At 37.9% G+C, this 18,473-nt stretch overlaps 1 protein-coding gene across 1 annotated transcript in view; it reads left to right on the forward strand.

The window, feature by feature from the left end:
• Nucleotides 1–18,473, forward strand: part of SEMA3A (semaphorin 3A) — a 232,949-nt gene that overhangs the window by 139,794 nt on the left and 74,682 nt on the right. Inside the window, exons 5-6 of the mRNA XM_044280112.1 lie at nucleotides 8,705–8,798; nucleotides 17,220–17,339. Coding sequence (XP_044136047.1) covers nucleotides 8,705–8,798; nucleotides 17,220–17,339 — 214 coding nt within the window. The remainder of the gene's footprint in view (nucleotides 1–8,704; nucleotides 8,799–17,219; nucleotides 17,340–18,473) is intronic.

The raw sequence follows: 18,473 nt of genomic DNA on the forward strand, positions 1-18,473 counted from the left end.
CAGTGCTGTACAGAGAATATTTTCATGTAACACCAGTTTTAATCGAAATAGGGCTCACTTTTATGTTAACTGGATCATCTTAGAAAAAAACTTACAAAATCACAGTGAAAAAAGATTTAAGCGTCTTACTGTTTTTGGTGGTTATAAGTAGAGAAAAGCGAAGTTTTAAAAAATTCAATTCGGCAGCTTCACCAAAGTTCCCCAAGAATTTTAATTTGCTACAAATTAACTTGTCATGAATAACTATACATCAGGTATACCCAGGCCGCTCTGCCTTAGGGTTCGGCCACATGGAGCGTCCGACTTGGAACAAATAAAGCCAGCAAAAGATGAGGATGGTCATCATTCAGATCTGGCCCCCATAAGGAGTGCAGAATGGATGGTACTGGTTGGCACGCTGGGCACTGGAATAATAAAGGCTTCCATTTTATTAGTATGGAATTCTTCTGGCATTAGTTTTCAGCAACAATGCCCCTAGTTCATGCTATGCTCACAGGACAATGGTGGAGACGGCATGCGAGGAGGTTTTTAAAGGGCTTTGACATCACAGGGAATGGCTATCTGTGGATTAGCTGTTGCACGGCATTATGGGTGATCTTGGTTCCTGGGCTTGTTTCATCTACACTTAGTTTCACTTTGTAATACTTTCAGCCGCCAATTTTAGTAAAACCTGATTCGATTCCAGGAAGCGTGAGGAAATTTGGATTTATTGCAAATCAAAATAGTGATAACTAAACCATCAAGTTGTTCAGATTACTGTAATAATCTCTTCACCTGTGTTCTTTCCTACAACCATGTCTTATCAGTCAAAATTTGGATAGAATTTTCTCCAATTGGTCTGAAAATTGTATGACATGCTGAGGACTCCCAAATACTGATATTATTTCTCTCTTAATTCTCACTTCTCTCCAACAAAAAAATTCTTAATTTTTATTTATTTTTTAAATAGGGTTGAATTGGATTAATTTACAATTGATTCTCTCATTTATTTACCATTGAAAGAAATGTATTATAAATGTACATAGTTTGAAGACATTGAACTAGTTAGGGAAGGGGTCACGTTAATCCAGTTGATTTGGCAAAGGGCATATCACTGTAGGGTCCATTTCTGCTATATGGCTTTCTCTTCAAAGTGAGTGTCTCTGTTCTGTATAAATACTACAAAGTTGGATGCACATACAGTGTTTAGGTAAAGTCTTTGAGGCATTTTTATGGCTGTGCTGTAAGACACGTTTTGGTTTCCAAAGATTCAACAGCCAGATGTTTCCTTGTAGACATAAAGAGAATTTGAAGTTCTCTACTACTGCACTTTTGATGCACTTTTAAAGGAGTGCCTACAAAGTGCCACCTGACTGATGTGCAGAAAGTCCTGAACCCATATTGTTACTTTATTATTCTGTAGTCTTGTATCAAACATTTTTTATTTACTGGTGACATTATGCAGTTTCATATATTTGTATTCTCCATTGCAACATGTCACTTAGATGATGAATGGATCGCTGATTTTCTGCATCACCCTTTAACACTGAGAAATAGCATGTAAGACAGAGGTTAAATTGTCCATATTTAGAAAGGATTAGAGGGCACATTAGAAGGAGCAATGGGAGTAGAGCTCGGACTACATTATTAATGATTTATAGATCTTAGAATAAAGCAGATCCATGGAGATAGTCGGCCTCTTGGAGATTTGTTATTGTGCCACATTTACATTTCTTATTATTTTAAATTAACTTTTAACCTTTTTTAAACAGCTCATCTAGAGTACCTATGGAGCAAGTAAATCTTTGACATCCATGACAACAAACATTTTTCAATTGAGTGGAAGTCAGTAATTTATAAGCTGTTTGCAGTACTTTAAGCATGTGCAATGACCACATTGTTCATTTAACTGGTCTAACCTATGAGCTATTATGGTCAAGTGGCATTTCAATCAGAACACTGAGCTATAAACTTGGATTTGCATCTCTCATATTCGTTCTTTCATTTCATATGCTTCTGTTTTAGCTTATTAAACTATTTTTATGGGGTGAGGATTATCTTGCCTGTTTGTTAAATGTGTTTTCCAGGAGTAGAAAAAAAATGATCTGTTCATTCCCTTGTACTGTAATAGGCATGAGCCGTAATACCAGGCACATCCCTTGGATTAAAGGAGCACTGTTTCTGGAATAGAAACAAACCATTAAAGTGTAACTTTCACCTAATTATGTTCTCCGATGTAAGGGTAGCATACAGGGACAATCTCATCTGCCTGGTGCAATATATAGTGATTATTGGTACAGGGTGGCCATTGACTGGTTCATTAGCACCTGTATTGTTGACTTTAGTAGAAGCAAGTGCCACCAGTATTCACCTTGTAATGAGGGGCTTGAAGCATTTCCCATATGTATCACATTAAATAATACCTTGACATAAAAAGTTAAGAAACTTGGTAAAGGCATTGTATTACTTAGTAACCAGACTGAATTAAAGCCTTCATTATAATGCAAAAATGCTTTTTAAAATGTTGTAGGTTTGAGAGCTGAAATCTCTGAGCATTCTTAAATGCCTGAACCGAGCTTGTTATTTCTACACCAGGCACTCACTATAGCAAAAACTAACCTGGCCAACTGCATTTTAAGAGCTCATCTGGTCTGTTAGACGTGTGCCTAGTTATAAGTAGAGATGAGCAAATCTGTTTGTTAGAATAAAAATTCAACCCAAATTTTCCAAAAATTCTGATTCTACACTCAGAATAGGATTTGGAGAAGAGGGGTGGGGGTGGGGGAAGAAATAGAAAAGAGATAAAGAGCAAGCGAGAGAAAACACTAAAATGTCATTCTCATTCGTGGCTTTTCAGAGAAACGTCTGAATTCAAACGGATCACCTGGTTTGGTTGAATCGGACCTGAATCAAATTTGCAGAAATGTATAATCTAGTTATGAGCTAGTCAACGGTTTCTGATGATAACCACTAAAACTGGGAATGCAGCCTCTGGTTTATAATATGGTGAGATCACTACTTCAGATACACGTAATGTTTTTAGTTGCTTAACCTTATTTTATCACATTATATATAATATATATTAAACTATATAAATATAGTTTGGCAACCTATTACCTCTGCCATTTACTTCCAATGGATGAAGCAGCCGCAGAGCTGTGCTGTTAACATAGCCCATGGAGGGGCAGCCAGGGGCCTTCTTAACAGCAGCTAAAGTGGCCTAAAAAAATACAGTGCATTCAGTTTATTGTGGCATAGAATGGACTGTATGGCCATTTAGGGTATTTTTATAAAGCAGACGGCCCTAAACAGTAAGGGGGACATCTGTTATAGACATATATACACTACAATAGTGGCATATTCAAGTTGCAAATTTTGTCACATTTTGTGGCAAAAACTGCAACTTTTCCCCACTCAAAAATGGAAAATGGCTAAAATCTATGCCAGCAAGGGAGCTAGTGTACATTTAAGTCTGTCGCATGGTCTGCAGAAGGAAGTGCCAAAGTTATATGGAGGCCTGCACTTCTACATAACTTTGGCACTTTCTACAGGAGCACAGTAGGACTTAACACTGGTGTGGAAAATGCTGGTCTTAATATATGACCTCCCATCCCATCCCCATTGTCTATTGCAAAGTCTTCATAAGATATAATAGTGAAATACAGAAGTATTGATCAGTGGAGATCTGGGTCTTAAGAATTCCGCTCATTGTTGATGCAAAAGCATTTGGTTGTGCGTTCCTATGCACCTTCAGCTGTGATGGCCTCTTCTCAGCTTTCCTCACGGACAAGTGCAGAGTGGTGCATGCTATGGTGTATACCACATTCAACTGTTATTATTATTTTTATATATTTCTTTACTAGTTAAATGGTAGTTCAAAACTGTTTTCAAGCCTAATTTGTCAGGAAAAGCTTAGGAAAAAACAATTGTATGTTTGTCATTATCTGGTTAGGTTACAGCCGCATACCGCACCAATCTATCCCCTCCCTTGAGAGCCATTTAGTCCTCATAGCATAGAAGAACAGAGATATAGAAAGAAAGATGGCAATGATTTGCCTAGACCAGATTGCTGGATTGACACTAGGAGATGTATTTATAAGTCAGGGAATTCTTTATACTCTAGTTTTTTATGGTTTCTCCGAAGAATAATAGAAAAGGCTGTTTTTCCTGACCATAAATAATGCAAAAGTCTCTGTCATGAAGAATTTTATTCAAAAGTGACAGATGTTCTTACATGACATTTCTAATATTTCTCTAAACCAATGTGTTATATTCGAATAAACTGATATGATAATTTACTGACTAAAGTATTAGAATACTTTTATAATATATACTAATAAAGAATAGGTCTAACCTTCTCTATCCATGATATAAACCTACATGCGTGTGGTGGCATATTTTTCATATTTTTGAAATCTGCAGTTCTGGCATAACTGTGACAATGGCAACCACAGTGTCTACAGCGTATAATTTACCCCTCAGTGCCACAGCATTGTGAGACACAAAGTTCAGGGTAGCTGAACAGGAGGAAATGAGGAACATGATATCACTTGACTTGAGAGGAGCCCACTAGGAAAGTACTGTCTACAATGTTTCATATTTATTCAGGTTAATTAATACTAGAGTATTCATTGATTAAATTATATACAATACATTGCAATATAGCAAAGCTGAGTTTGTGATTTGTCATAGTGTATCCTAATGTCTCCATATGGTTTCTGCTTGTACAGCCCTCTTCATTAAAACTATGGAAGTTATGGAAAGAGTCATCTACTGCCAAACGTAAAAGAGAATTCTCATTCATGCCATAGCCTGTGTATATGCCAAAACTACTTAAAATAGGAATAATTCTTGAAATGCGTTGTGTCAGCTGGCCTGGATTCTTAAACAGCTGTTATTACTGGGGGGTACAGTGACCAGTAAAGCATTTCCCCTCCAGTGTTTGTTGCAGAGGATATGTAGTATGACATGGCTGCGAATAAAATGCCAGAGAAACTCATAGAAGGACCACACATAACAGAATGATATCATATTGAGAAGTCATACGACCCTGAATTAAAAATTATAGCCTCCGATTCAGTTGACGTACTTAAGGCATCTGCATCAGTGCATTTGATATTGGTCAATAAAATATGAGGAAACCTCAGGCACGGGCTAAATATTTGATAAAAAGCTTACTTTGCGTCACATATTTTTCACTTTTTCTGATTGTACCGCACGTCATACATGTCTTTACCTCATAAGCCCTCTGACCTGAAGCATTGCAGTTGCCTTTCTGTTACGTTCACGTCACTTTTTGTGTGGTAATGTATAGCATCACATTCTGCTAGCTCTCTAACACATTGGAAAATGTCCCCTTTAATCAATTTGAAATGAAAGGAATGCAGCAGACGAGACAAATGTTTTTATTGCTTGGTCCTATGGGCCTCCTTATAAATCACTTTGGAGTGTGCATCCAGTTATGATGATGCTGGTTATATGATACAGAAATAGACTTCACATGTCAGTGCTGTATTTTAACTGAAGCATATTAACACTCTCAATATTCTTTCCGCTCATTTCACTCTAATAGCTATTTCCTCCTTTAATGTAAGGCACGGCATTAATAAAGAAAAAAATGTAATTGAAAAGGGCCTTCCCCTTGACATAAATTGATAGCCACTGGAAAGATTGCTATTAATTATCATAATTATTAGTAAGGCATAAAAAAACTGAAGTGTCAATCACATGCCCATTTCGATGCTCAAATTCTAGGGTGCCGACACAGCATATAATTTAGCTTTAAGGGTGGACACTTTGTGCATTACAATATGCTGGATACTGGTGTATTCACTGTGACATCACGTATTGTGATTCAGATGTACATCGGCAGCTTAATGCAGAAAATGTAATTACTTTGACCAGATCTTTTTCATCAATGGTCTATTGAACCTTTAAGGATTGGACAATACGTTCTAATCCTTAATTAGCAGCATGCATATTAATATGCTGTAAGGAAATATTGACATTACTTAAAGGTATCCTCTTCTTGCATGAATAATACATACTACAATTGTGGTTTATGTAATAAGAAGGTCTTAGTGTCCAGGTGAAAACTAGCTAATTTGAAGAACCCTCTATGCAGAGGCCCTTTGCTATGTCTAGTAGCATTATGATTTATTAGAGTGTAGTGTGCAATTCATATTTTAACTCCAGTAGTTTTAGGAAAAAAAGATTTACTGAATGGAAGAGAGGGAATGATGTTTTTGCATGGTCACAAGGTCAGACTAGTAACCATGTAGACCATAAAGGCTGATTTACATGGCCTGATGAAACAGGCAATTGTCAAGAAGGAAGCGTTCCTTCCACACAACTGCCTGCTCATCAGTGAAGAAGGAAGCAGCATTTACATGTAGTAATCACCTCCACTGTATGGCGACGTATGATCACTATTGCCATCACTCGTCCTCAGAGTCATTATTTCTGGGCAGCAGAAGGGGAGGGGAGCATGATCTGCTTCCCACAAACAATGATTTAGGTGTCCGCATGAACAGTTGTTCCATCCGATGACTGAGCATTTTCATTGCTTATGGGGTGATCGGTGGCACCTTTACACAGGCAGATTATAGGGAATGAACATTCGTATGAACGCTTGTCCCCGATAATCTGCTTGACAATTGGGCAGTGTAAAAGGACCTATACCTATGGAGACACATAGTTCTGCATAACACAAAATGGTAGAATATAGTCTAGAATTTCTCTGGGGTGGGGGTGGGCATGAAAGAAAAGCCAAATGGCCAAATACTCACTTCACATAAATCTGCTGATCTGGACTAGTTTCCTCTCGATGTGGTGTAGAAATGTCAGAGGGAAATTGCATCCAGAACTGATCGCATAGTTTTCTGTGGATCAGTCATAATGATTAGTGTTGAGTGAACTGCACTTCGACTGTTTGAATGCTGTATGTAAGCCCATCTCCGTACAGCATTCAAATATATGGGCTTTGCCGAAGTGAAATTTGTTTAGTTCGAAGTCTCGCGACACTTCGGTGAAGAACTTCGGGCTTTGATTATAGAACCGTAAAACCATTTTAAAACATCCATCCGAAGTTGGCTTCGTTACCGAGGTACCAGTCAGTACCAAAGCCGACATCGGTTTGCTGTTGGTTTTAAAGATGTAGAATCTAAGTCCGAAGTTCACCGAAGTCTAACGAGACTTTGGACTTAACAAATTTTACCTTGGTGCAGCCCATACATTTGAATGCTGTACGGAGATGGGGAGACAAAGCTATGAACAAAATAACTTTGGCTTTTGAATCCGAAGCTTGCTTTGCTCAACACTAATAATGATAAAATGCATCAGTTATAATTATTATTATTTTCATTTTATGCACTTATATAACACATTGTTTTACAGACATAACCATCACACTGTCCCCAATGGATCTCAAAATCTAAGTTCCCTATCAGTATGTCTTTGGAATGTGGGAGCAAGCCAGAATACCCAGAAGAAACTCAGACAAACACGGGGATAACATACAAAATTCATGCAGATGTTGCCCTTGGTTGGATTCAAAGGCAACAATGCTAACCATTGAGCCACCATGCTGCCCATATGATGCCATAGGTGCAAAATGAAAAATGTTGCCTGCTGGGTTTTTGCTGTCAGTCTATAGATGCCAGACTATTCCCTAAAGTTCACATATACATATATCAGCTGTGTCCAGCTCCACTAGTTGGACACAGCTGACATACTGTATGTGCACCCAGCCCAACTCTGTGAATTATACAGCTTTCAATATTTAAACTGAAAATATAGAGAGGGTAGGGGAGGGTGAGGATTATTACATGTATATGTACAGGACGCTAATTACAAGATCTCTACCTGTTATCTGATGGATAGTCGTTCCGTGATGTGGTGTGATCCCGTTGTTCCAGGAAGCGCTGTATAGATCTGATGAGACGCTTCTTGCTCTAAGGCCTCATGCACACGACCGTTTTTTTTTAAGGTCCGCAAAAACAGGGTCCGTAGGTCCGTGATCCGTGACCGTTTTTTTCGTCCGTGGGTCTTCCTTGATTGTTAGAGGATCCACGGACATGAAAAATGAAAAAAAAAATCTAAGTCAAGTTTGCCATTGAAATGATAGGAAAAAACGGACACGTATCACGGACACGTATCACGGACGTGGATGACAATCTTGTGTGCATCCGTGTTTTTTCACAGACCCATTGACTTGAATGGGTCCGTGAACCGTTGGCCGTCAAAAAAATAGGACAGGTCATATTTTTTTCACGGCCAGGAAAAACGGGTCACGGATGCGGCTGCCAAACGGTGCATTTTCCGATTTTTCACGGACCCATTGAAAGTCAATGGGTCCACGACCGGAAAACGGTTGTGTGCATGAGGCCTAACTCTCACCTAGCACGCTGCCCCAGCCGGTAGCTTTTGTGCACAGTTAAACTATCTAGCTCTGCATCTCATTTAAGAGTCAGTGGCTCATGGTGCCATAAAGGTATCACATAGTCATGACAATGGTATTGGTTTTTGCAAATTAAGGCAATTCAGGGAGACTGATTGGGCTATGTTCATCAGTGAATGCCAAGGTGAAAGAGAGCATATACACTGGTCTATATACATACAGAAGAACCTTGCTAAATAAACTTTATTTTAAAAAGCCTATCATTCTCACATGCATTATAATTAAATTATTGAATAGCTAACAGTGTCCTCTTACTTTCCCTTTCAGGATAATGTGTTTAAACTTGAGGATTCTGTTTTTGAAAATGGTAGAGGAAAAAGCCCTTATGACCCCAAGCTGTTAACAGCATCGATTTTGATCGGTAAGTACACACATAAACCAACATGATGCCACATTAGATGTCCTGACAGTCTTTCCAAACATGCTTCTGTCTTTTTTTTTTTCACATGCATACAATCAATTGTCATAATATGCTAAAGACCTGTGAAGAGTCCAGTGGGCATCTATGCTCTATGAAACAGTCATGCTGTCTGGCTTCCAACCGTGTTCCTCCAATCTTGCAGTATGAATGACCAAATATCCCTTCACAGGTCTTTAGCATACAATGTGCATTATCTAAAAATGTAATTGTCATCGCCAGATCGCCAGATGTGTGGAGGGACTCATACTTACCGTTTCCCCTTTGCTGGAGTCTGGCTCCTTTATTCCTCCACTGCCACTGGTGGGACAGCACTATGATCTTTCATGTCAACATCCAGTATGATAGGGATCATGTGTATCAATGCAGCTGATGACTTGCCGCAGCTGTGATGTGTCCCCAATGCATCATTTATATGGACCACGTTACTCATGTCACCACTGTGGCCAGTCATTGACTGCAGCAGCACATAAGACTCTCATCAAACAGGATGTTAACACACAGGAGCTCATCAGTGCCAGTAGCAGGGAGTAGGTAATTATGCTTCTCTCCACAGGTCCAGTGATGTGGGGGATCAGGCCTGAATGCCCTCAAATGAAGAAAAAAAAACCTTTTATTCTCACATTAATCTAGTTAAAATTTAGTAGAAAAAAAAAAAGATGCAAACATAAAGTCACTGATTAGTGTTGAGCGAATCGAAGACCCCGAAGTGGAATTTGATCAAAGTTTACGAAGAATTTGATTTTCAACTAATACAAATTTTCTCACACTTTGTGGTAACAAATGTTTTTTTTTTCCCCTAAAATGGCAGCTACACATGTAAAAAAATTGAAAGTAAGGCGCCCGGGAACGCAAAATCACCCATAATGCCATGTAGATAGCCAATCAGAAACTAGCCAGCCTTTGTGATGTCATAGCATTTTAAAAGCCTCATCTAGCTCAATCTCCACCATTTCACTGTGAGCTGAGCATAGGTAGAGACTATAGTGTTAATCGCGAATATTCTAATCGCAAATTTTTTTTGCGAATATCAGCACTTTGAGAATTTGCGAAGATCTAGAATATAGTGCTATATATCTGCTATATTTTTTTTTTCATCAGTACCCTCACTGCTTCTTGCTTGTGGGCCAATGAGAAGGCTGCAATATCTTTGTCTGAATTTATCAACATCCCTAGCAACCAATAGGAAAGTTGCCTACCCCTTACTATATAAGAACCTCCCCAGCAGCCATTTTCAGCAGGTTTTTTTGCAGTTCTAAGAGAGAGAACAATGACATTGCTGTGCTCTGTGCTTTGCTGAGTCATCTGGATCCTTATTTAATTACATTAGATAGTTTTCTCATATATATAATACAGATAATTAGTGGGAGATAGTCAGTGTAGGTTAGATAGTGATATAGTGCAGCTGATAGGCTCCATTGCAGGGTGTTAGGTAGTGTGATAGGAATTACTGTACTGTGCATTCTCTTCAGTCTCAAGAAAATTCTAGCAGTTTGAAAAATGTAGCAAACGTGAGCAAACGCGCAATACGGGCATATTACATTGCCAATTTTCGCAATCAAGAAAATAATGACTGGAGATCATGAATTTTAGAATTTGCTAATTTATGGCAAATATTAGGCCAAAAATGTATATTGCCTATGCTGCTCATCACTAGTTGCTAAAAGCTTTTACTTGTGCAATATTGGATAGGGAGAGTGCAGGGACAGTGCAGGGACTGTAATATGACGCTAAAGGGATCCATAGGAGACAGCACAGTTTGCAGACAATCTCTGTATAGGGTACACTGCTATCTCATTGAACAGTGTCCTCTTTGTTTAATAGATAAGCATTTCTTTTAGGCCTTGATTCTCAAATTGGGGTGAATAAGCTGTATAATTTTACTATTATTGGGGCGTCCACCTTGCTTAATAGATAAGCAACTCTATTATACCTTGATTCTCAAATTGGGGTAACTAACCTGTCTTGTTCTACTGTTATTAGGGTGTCCACCTTGTTTAATAGATAAGCAATTCTGTTTATGCATTGATTCTTAAATTGGGGTGAATAACCTGTCTACTTTTACTGTTAGTGTGGTGTTCACACTGACAATGAATAACTTTTTTTTACATATACAGTTAGTGTTACAGTACAGTATATCCAACAGACAGTTTCCAGGGTCCTCCAAATGAATAGGCAGTGGTAAAAAATTTCCTGGAGCCAGCAGACGTAGCAGCAGAAGATGGGGGTGGTAACAGCTGCTGCAGCAACAGGCCGGTGCTGCCACTGTCATCCTGCGGGTCATGTTTATCTTTTGGTTTAGCTAGGGGTTAGCTAAGACTGTTGGTGGCCTGCACACAGATGCGCACTTCCATATACTGTATGTGACCTGCCTGTCATATTGACACACTGTAACTATTTCACTACAACCACAAAGGACTAACTATGCATGTTGCTGCAATGTATAGTGATGTACACTGAGATACACTTTCCCTGCAGGCCTGGATATAGCTGATTCAACTCGCTTTATGACAAATTAATTGGGAACAAAGCAAATTTTTTGAAGAAATTTGTTGAACCGTCCAAATTGCATTTAGAAAAATTTGCACATCGCTACTACTGATCCTCACTGTGCTACAAACTGAACTGGGGTGTATTTTGTAATTCTAATTGTATTGTACATAGAGTTTATGGGAAAATTTAGGCCCCTTTCACACGGGCGAGTATTCTGCGCGGGTGCGATGCGAGAGGTGAACGCATTGCACCCGCACTGAATCCTGACCCATTCATTTCTATGGGGCTGTGCACATGAGCTGTGATTTTCACGCATCACTTGTGCCTTGCGTGAAAATCGCAGCATGCTCTATATTCTGCGTTTTTCACGCAACGCAGGCCCCATAGAAGTGAATAGGGCCACGTGAAAATCGCAAACATCCGCAAGCAAGTGCGGATGCGGTGCGATTTTCACACATGGTTGCTAGGTGACGATCGGGCTGGGGACCCGATCTGTATTATTTTCCCTTATAACATGGTTATAAGGGAAAATAATAGCATTTTGAATACAGAATGCAAATTAAAATTCTCACCGAGTCCACTTGATCCCGTAGTTGGGGATCTCTGTCTTCTTCTGTAATGTTGAGCTGCCGGCTAAGGACCTGTGGTGACGTCACATCACATGATCCAATCACATGGTCCCTCACCATGGTGATGAACCATGTGATTGGACCATAGTGACGTCACCACAGGTCTTTTGCCAGGTCCTGAAGATAGAACAGAGACCAGCAGCTATGGAGCAGGTAAGTTAACTTTTTTTTAACCCCTCCATCCCTAATTTACTTTGCATTCTGTATTAAGAATGCTATTATTTTCCCTTATAACCATGTTATAAGGGAAAATAATAAAATCTACACAACACCTAACCTAAACCTGAACTTCAGTGATGAAGTACGGGTTTGGGTCTGGGTACCAAACATGGCGATTTTTCTCACGTGGGTGCAAAACACATTTAAACGCTTTGCACTCGCGCGGAAAAATTGTGCATTTTACCACAACGCACACCCGCATCTTATCGCGCCCTCACACGCCACGCTCGTGTGAAAGAGGCCTTAATGTTTTATTTTACGGTGTAATTTGCAGTTTTGCTATAGTATGTTCTTGTAGCTATTATTGGTCCACAACAATATATCTAATTTAATGTGTAAGTGAGAATACATCTGTTCTCCAGTTACATTTGGTTTTGTAATTCACTCATTCCAGAGACGGTTTCCTTGAAGCCGATTGTTGACCTTCCTGCTTGAAATGGCAATGATTTCTTTGAATATTTCACAGTTAATAACCACAGACTGGTTTCCTGCAAGGATCATTTCAGTCAACTACCAGCTTTATGTTTGAAAAGAAGGTTCGTTCAGAACAAATGGTGTAAATGAATGTTTAACATTTCCAACTACACTTTTTGTGTTAGTAAACCCTACGATTTCCTGTGAGAATTTGTCATAGTGAACCAACTTCACTACATAGAAAGTAGACAGAATCTTTTCAAGGAGGCAACAGTGATATAAACACATACACTACTTATAGAACTCATGCCCTACCATAGACAATTTCCATGGATACTACCACATTTATTCTATACTATTTTTAACTGCAATAAACATCCATAATGATTAAGACTTTTTGCTTTAGCACAGAAAATATTGTTAGTTCAGAAATTGTCATACAGTGTAAAGCCCTGTTCATATCACTGTAGTACCCAACATTTGGTGCATATGACATTAAAGAAAAGAAAAAAAAAAACTCTTGCATATACACCAAATATATTCACAGGATTCCATTAACATGTCCAAAAGGGCTTCCTTTTGGCCAAAAAAGTACGTACTGTATGTAGAAAAATATATTAACCTACAATATTCTTTGCAGAGGGATCCTGCAAAAGTGTATTCTTATGGTATACAGTGCATATCTTTTACAGTGGGGGTTAATGGGGGAAACTATGCTTCTGTGTGTTGTGAGGCAGTGACATGCCTCATGGTTGTTAGGGGAGATATATGGCAGGATTTGCTGTGTCTTCCCCAGAATCACCAGGTCTGAAGAAAGACCAGGTGCAGTAATCACCTGGGGATAAAGGAATCCTCAGAGTGAGAGGGGGTGGGGACTTGCACACAGAAGGCTGGAGTGGCTCTGTGTGGTCTGAGCCGGGAGGGCTGAGAGACCTCTATCCCCCAAGAGACCCTGGTGTGGGAGCAGCCTGGAGGCTGCTGGAGGTTGGGCTGGGAAAACCGCATCTCATCACGGATGTGAATTGTGTTACGCTTTAGGTGAGTCAGGGAAACCTATGTGTTTAGATAGGGCCCAGATGGCCAAGGTATTTTATTTTGGCTTTGTGTGTTTTTCTTTATGCCATGTGCCACAATAAAGCACTGTTTGGCCCCTAAATCCTGGTGTCTGTGAAGAAATGTGTGATTGCAACCACCGGAAAAGAGCTAATCCCCCACAGTGTCTATACAGTGGCATACTTTGGTTTCTTCGATTGTTGAAGAGCTAATATCTTTTCATCTGATGCATCTGACCAAAGACTAACATGATGTGAACAAGGCACTTCAAGTTACAAAAACTTTTAAACATAAAAAGGCAGAAAAAGACCACATATTCCATCTAGTCTGCCCTTATATTATTTCCTTTTATTTCTCTCTTAGTATAAAGATATGTTTTTTCCCCAGGCATGTTTAACTTCACTTTCTGTAGATTTCCCAACCACATGCTAGACATGTTAGACACTTTTGTTTAACTTTAGTTTGTGCAAAAATTTTGCAGGGGTTTCCAAGTGTTGCATTTTAAACCACATCACTTTTTCTCTAACCCACACCTTGGTCAAGAGAGGCACAACGATTGTCTAAGACTCAAAATAAATGTGGTTAAAGGCATATAAAGTATTCAGTTTTTTATTGCAAATAGAACCAGAATATTAGTGCGTATTACTTAGTACATTTGCCTCATTATTTCAGATGTGGTCCTACTAGAACGCTATACAGCTGGATCACGATTTCTTTAGTCACAGACTTTACCATTTGTATTCTTCCTTCCTCCTTCCTTCTATGTCAGAAGTCCTTGCCCTCCGGCATCCTGGTGGGCACAGCCACTGGGTCATTCGTCCGTTTTTTGCTTTTCTTCTGGTTGCCCCAGCCTACCGTGGTCTTTATTTTCTTTCCCATTGGGCGCGGCCACCAGAGCGCTTATCCACTGCAGCTCAGAGTTCCCCTAGGGTTGTTTCTTGTACTTGCATCCTCTTTCTAGGAAGAGCTTTCCCAGTCTTTGGCAGCCTTCCACTGGGTATATAAGGCACCTTTCCACTGAAAGGGTGCCTAATTAATAATGTTTTTAGCTTGCTAACGCCCTGTGAAGATGCATTTTTGCATTCTGATGTCTTGTACCCAACCTCTACTTGTTTTATTGGTTTTGAATTGATCTACAAGAACTCTCCCTGACTTATGAATTTATCCTGCGACCACAACCTTTTTGTAATTCCTGCACCATTTCTTCTACGTTGCATGTAGTTAGCCTGCACTTTGTTCACTGTCTATATTTCCAAGGTGCACTGTTTTGATATTTTACATTTTCCCCTATTCTTTGCTTTTGCTAAACTAATAGGTGTATTGATACAGGAGTCTCTATAATGATGTCTTACATTCAAGACTGTGGGTAAACATAATGTCCCAATTGGCTAATATAGTCTGTTTTACAATAAAGTTTTTGTGTCTTGATCCAAGGCATTGTTAGTTGACATGTCCATATATCAGTATACATAGGTATGATTTTATATTGTTACATATTGTTAAAATGTTAAAGCATTTTTCAGATATTTTGATCATATATATTTTTAGATAGTTTTCTACTTTATGTGACTATATATATATATATATATATATATATATATATATAATTATATAATAATATATATATATATATTATATTATGCTGCTTTATGAATTTATTATATCATCAGAATTTGCCAACATATTGTGACAAGTTTCCCCAGTGCACGTCTATTCTATCACTATTTATACATATGCAGTCTCTCATTGTTGTTCTGAGTCTTTCTAACTGACCTTTATGCATGCAGTGAAGAACGGGAAGGTGCACTGATCCTTTTTATTAAGTTCCATCGATTTTTCTTTTTTTTTTTTCTCTTTTTTTTTTTTCAGGCGCCTGTGGAGTAAGTGATAACAAAACAGGGCTAAGGTTATATAAAGGTTGAGCAAAACATCAAAGTCACTTCAAAACGTCAAGTTTTTATGCATTTTTTCTTACAATTACATGGACAAGGCTATAATTAAGGGTATTTTAGTACATCAAGTTGAAACCCACACACCAATTGTTAATAAGACTGCAGTGCTGGTGCATTTTTGATCATATACCTCATGCTGAGCAAGCTGGATCATATATAGTACTGCCAACCTTTGATGTAAATTTGTTTAATGCCATACCCCTGCTTTACTTCACTTATATGTCATTTTTATACCTCATATTCTTTTGTATATTTTTAACATATTTTTTTTATTTTAATCTATTTTTTTTTCTTTCTATCTATCTATCTAACACAAAAGAAAATTAAACCAGCACCTTCAAAATATCTATATATAAAAAAGGGACACAGGTGCAGGCTACCTTGGCTGCAGCACAATGCGTAGAGCTTCAAGTAGCAGCACTAGTGGCAAATACATGAAAGTGGAAACTTTATTACTGCTATACTTACTATATGAAAAGTAGAAGATCGGGCCCATCTACCAGCGACAAAGTGGCTTCTAACAGATGGGACTTATATATCTATCTATCTTATTTGATTATTTATCCTAGCTAATTATTGCCTTATTGATTTTAATATTACTTTTTTAACCTTCACATGACTTGTAGACTCTCTAGCTAAAGGTTAATTTGACTAAATCTTTGTAATTAAAATAAATATACAGTGAAATATAGCTCTATAATAGTTCCTAATAAATGTAGATTTAGCCTAGTAAAGCCTCATTTGGTTTGTTTTTTAGCTGGTCATGATTGTTACATCAATTTTATAGTAGATTGTTAAAAAAATATTTTCAATCGATTGCTTATGGTCATGGGGTTTTGACGGTTTACCCAAAATTAATGCATGGATATTAATCAATAAATAGATTTTTAAAAATGTACTAGAAGACCGCCACTGGTCATATTAGATTGTCAATTTACATTATCTGGATCTTTCAGTATAGATAAAAATGACATAAATTTGTCAATAAAGTATGTATAGATACTGGCTTCGAGAGATATGGATCTTTTCACTTTGTCACACATGGTATTGCAAATAAAGTAGTGTTTGTTCTTGTAGGATGTCAGTACTTTGCCAAAATTAGACACTTTTACAATACTTCTGCCCTATAGAAATAAACTGATACTGTGTAGTAGATGTCAGATACTTTTTTGTTTCTGGTTTTAGATGTAAACTACTGACTGTATGCAAAAGCATGGAGTGAATTAAGCCTGTTTTGTAACTTTGGCTTCAATTTGAACACTTTTGGCCATGTGCATATATTTTGTCTTGATGGGAACTGAAACAGGTAACACTATGAAACATCACTTTTTATATTTAGCTAAGCACACCAGTAGATTTAATAAATGTATGTGCTTTTAGCAAGGTCATCACAAAATATCACATCTCAACACTGAAAAAAAAAAAAAAAAAAGCTGTTGGACATCTGGTGTGTACTGGATTATATAAATTACTGAATGAAAAGTGAGCATGCTGTAGTTGTTTTACAAAGGACATAAGTCACGGTATTACATTGTGGGTTTCAAATATGATGGAGCTGGCTAAAAAATATAAATTGTTGATTTTTTTTCTGTTTCATTTCACAGATGGGGAGCTGTATTCAGGGACTGCAGCAGATTTTATGGGAAGAGATTTTGCCATTTTCCGCACGCTTGGAAATCATCATCCAATTAGAACCGAGCAGCATGACTCCAGATGGTTAAATGGTAAGCAGAACACCTATTATAAAACAAAGTGGATGTGGAAACACTTAGATTGTAAGTTCTGGGATAAACCATTGAGAATAGTTAAATATCTCAAGAATGCTTCGTTACTTTTTAAATTAATTCAGTTTATTCTAGGTACAGTTTTTCTTGGTTTTATTGCTGCTGCTTACATTTGTATGATAATTAATCGGTTGACATTTGATATATTGGATATAAATCAACGTGCTTTGTACTTTAAATACTATTATATTTTAGAATGTAGCAGTCTTCTTTTTGTGTTGCTTTTATTTTTTTATTTTTTATTGTTGCTCTTTGAATTGTACATTTGAATTATACAACTTTACTTAGGCCTCCATGTACTTTAATATTAAGCTACATCTGAACAATGACTAGGGAAGAGGCCTAGTGGGGTTTGCGCCAGTGGTACTGTCTACTGTACACTTTAATTTAGGGTGTAAACAAGCCGCTCTGTCTTGACAAATTTATTTGGATAATGATTTAGGAAAGCAAACTCCATCTTCTTTACCTCTGAGCTACACCTTCATGCATACCACAATGGTGCATGAAATTGTGAAGGTCTGGTAGGCTAGCTTGTGCTACTACTTATTTTTGTGCCACTTTTAATGTATATTGTAATATACAATACAAAATAAAATCTAATGTGATTGTTTACTGCTATTATCTCCACTAAAGAATGCCAATGTAGTATCTACAGCACTATTTTGGGAGATGAGTACAGGAAACAGGCCTTGCTTAACCTTGAAATTACATTTTTTTTTTCTTCAAATCAATTATTTCTTGTGTGCAGAGCTGTAGGTCCAAAGGGAAATAATTGAAATTCCTTGTTTATATACCTTTTTTTACTATGTCCAGACACCAGCAGCAGAAGGTCCCTGTGCAAGAACAGTATTTGGGCCTCTTAATTCCTAACTTCTAATTTGGTGATACTAATGTTTTGTCTGCCCTTGAGGTTATCTAACTTGCCTTGCTAATACATTCTTGTGATATCATGGATCTGAAAAATAAAGGATTATGATGTAACATCTGCATACTGGACTAAGATATACTCTTATAAAGTTACCAAAGCTTAACTGACTAAAGCTAGTTGCAATGTCAGAGATGCTTACCTGAGTG

This window comes from Bufo gargarizans, chromosome 2 (assembly GCF_014858855.1).
Source record: "Bufo gargarizans isolate SCDJY-AF-19 chromosome 2, ASM1485885v1, whole genome shotgun sequence".
Classification (NCBI taxonomy): Eukaryota; Metazoa; Chordata; class Amphibia; order Anura; family Bufonidae; genus Bufo; species Bufo gargarizans.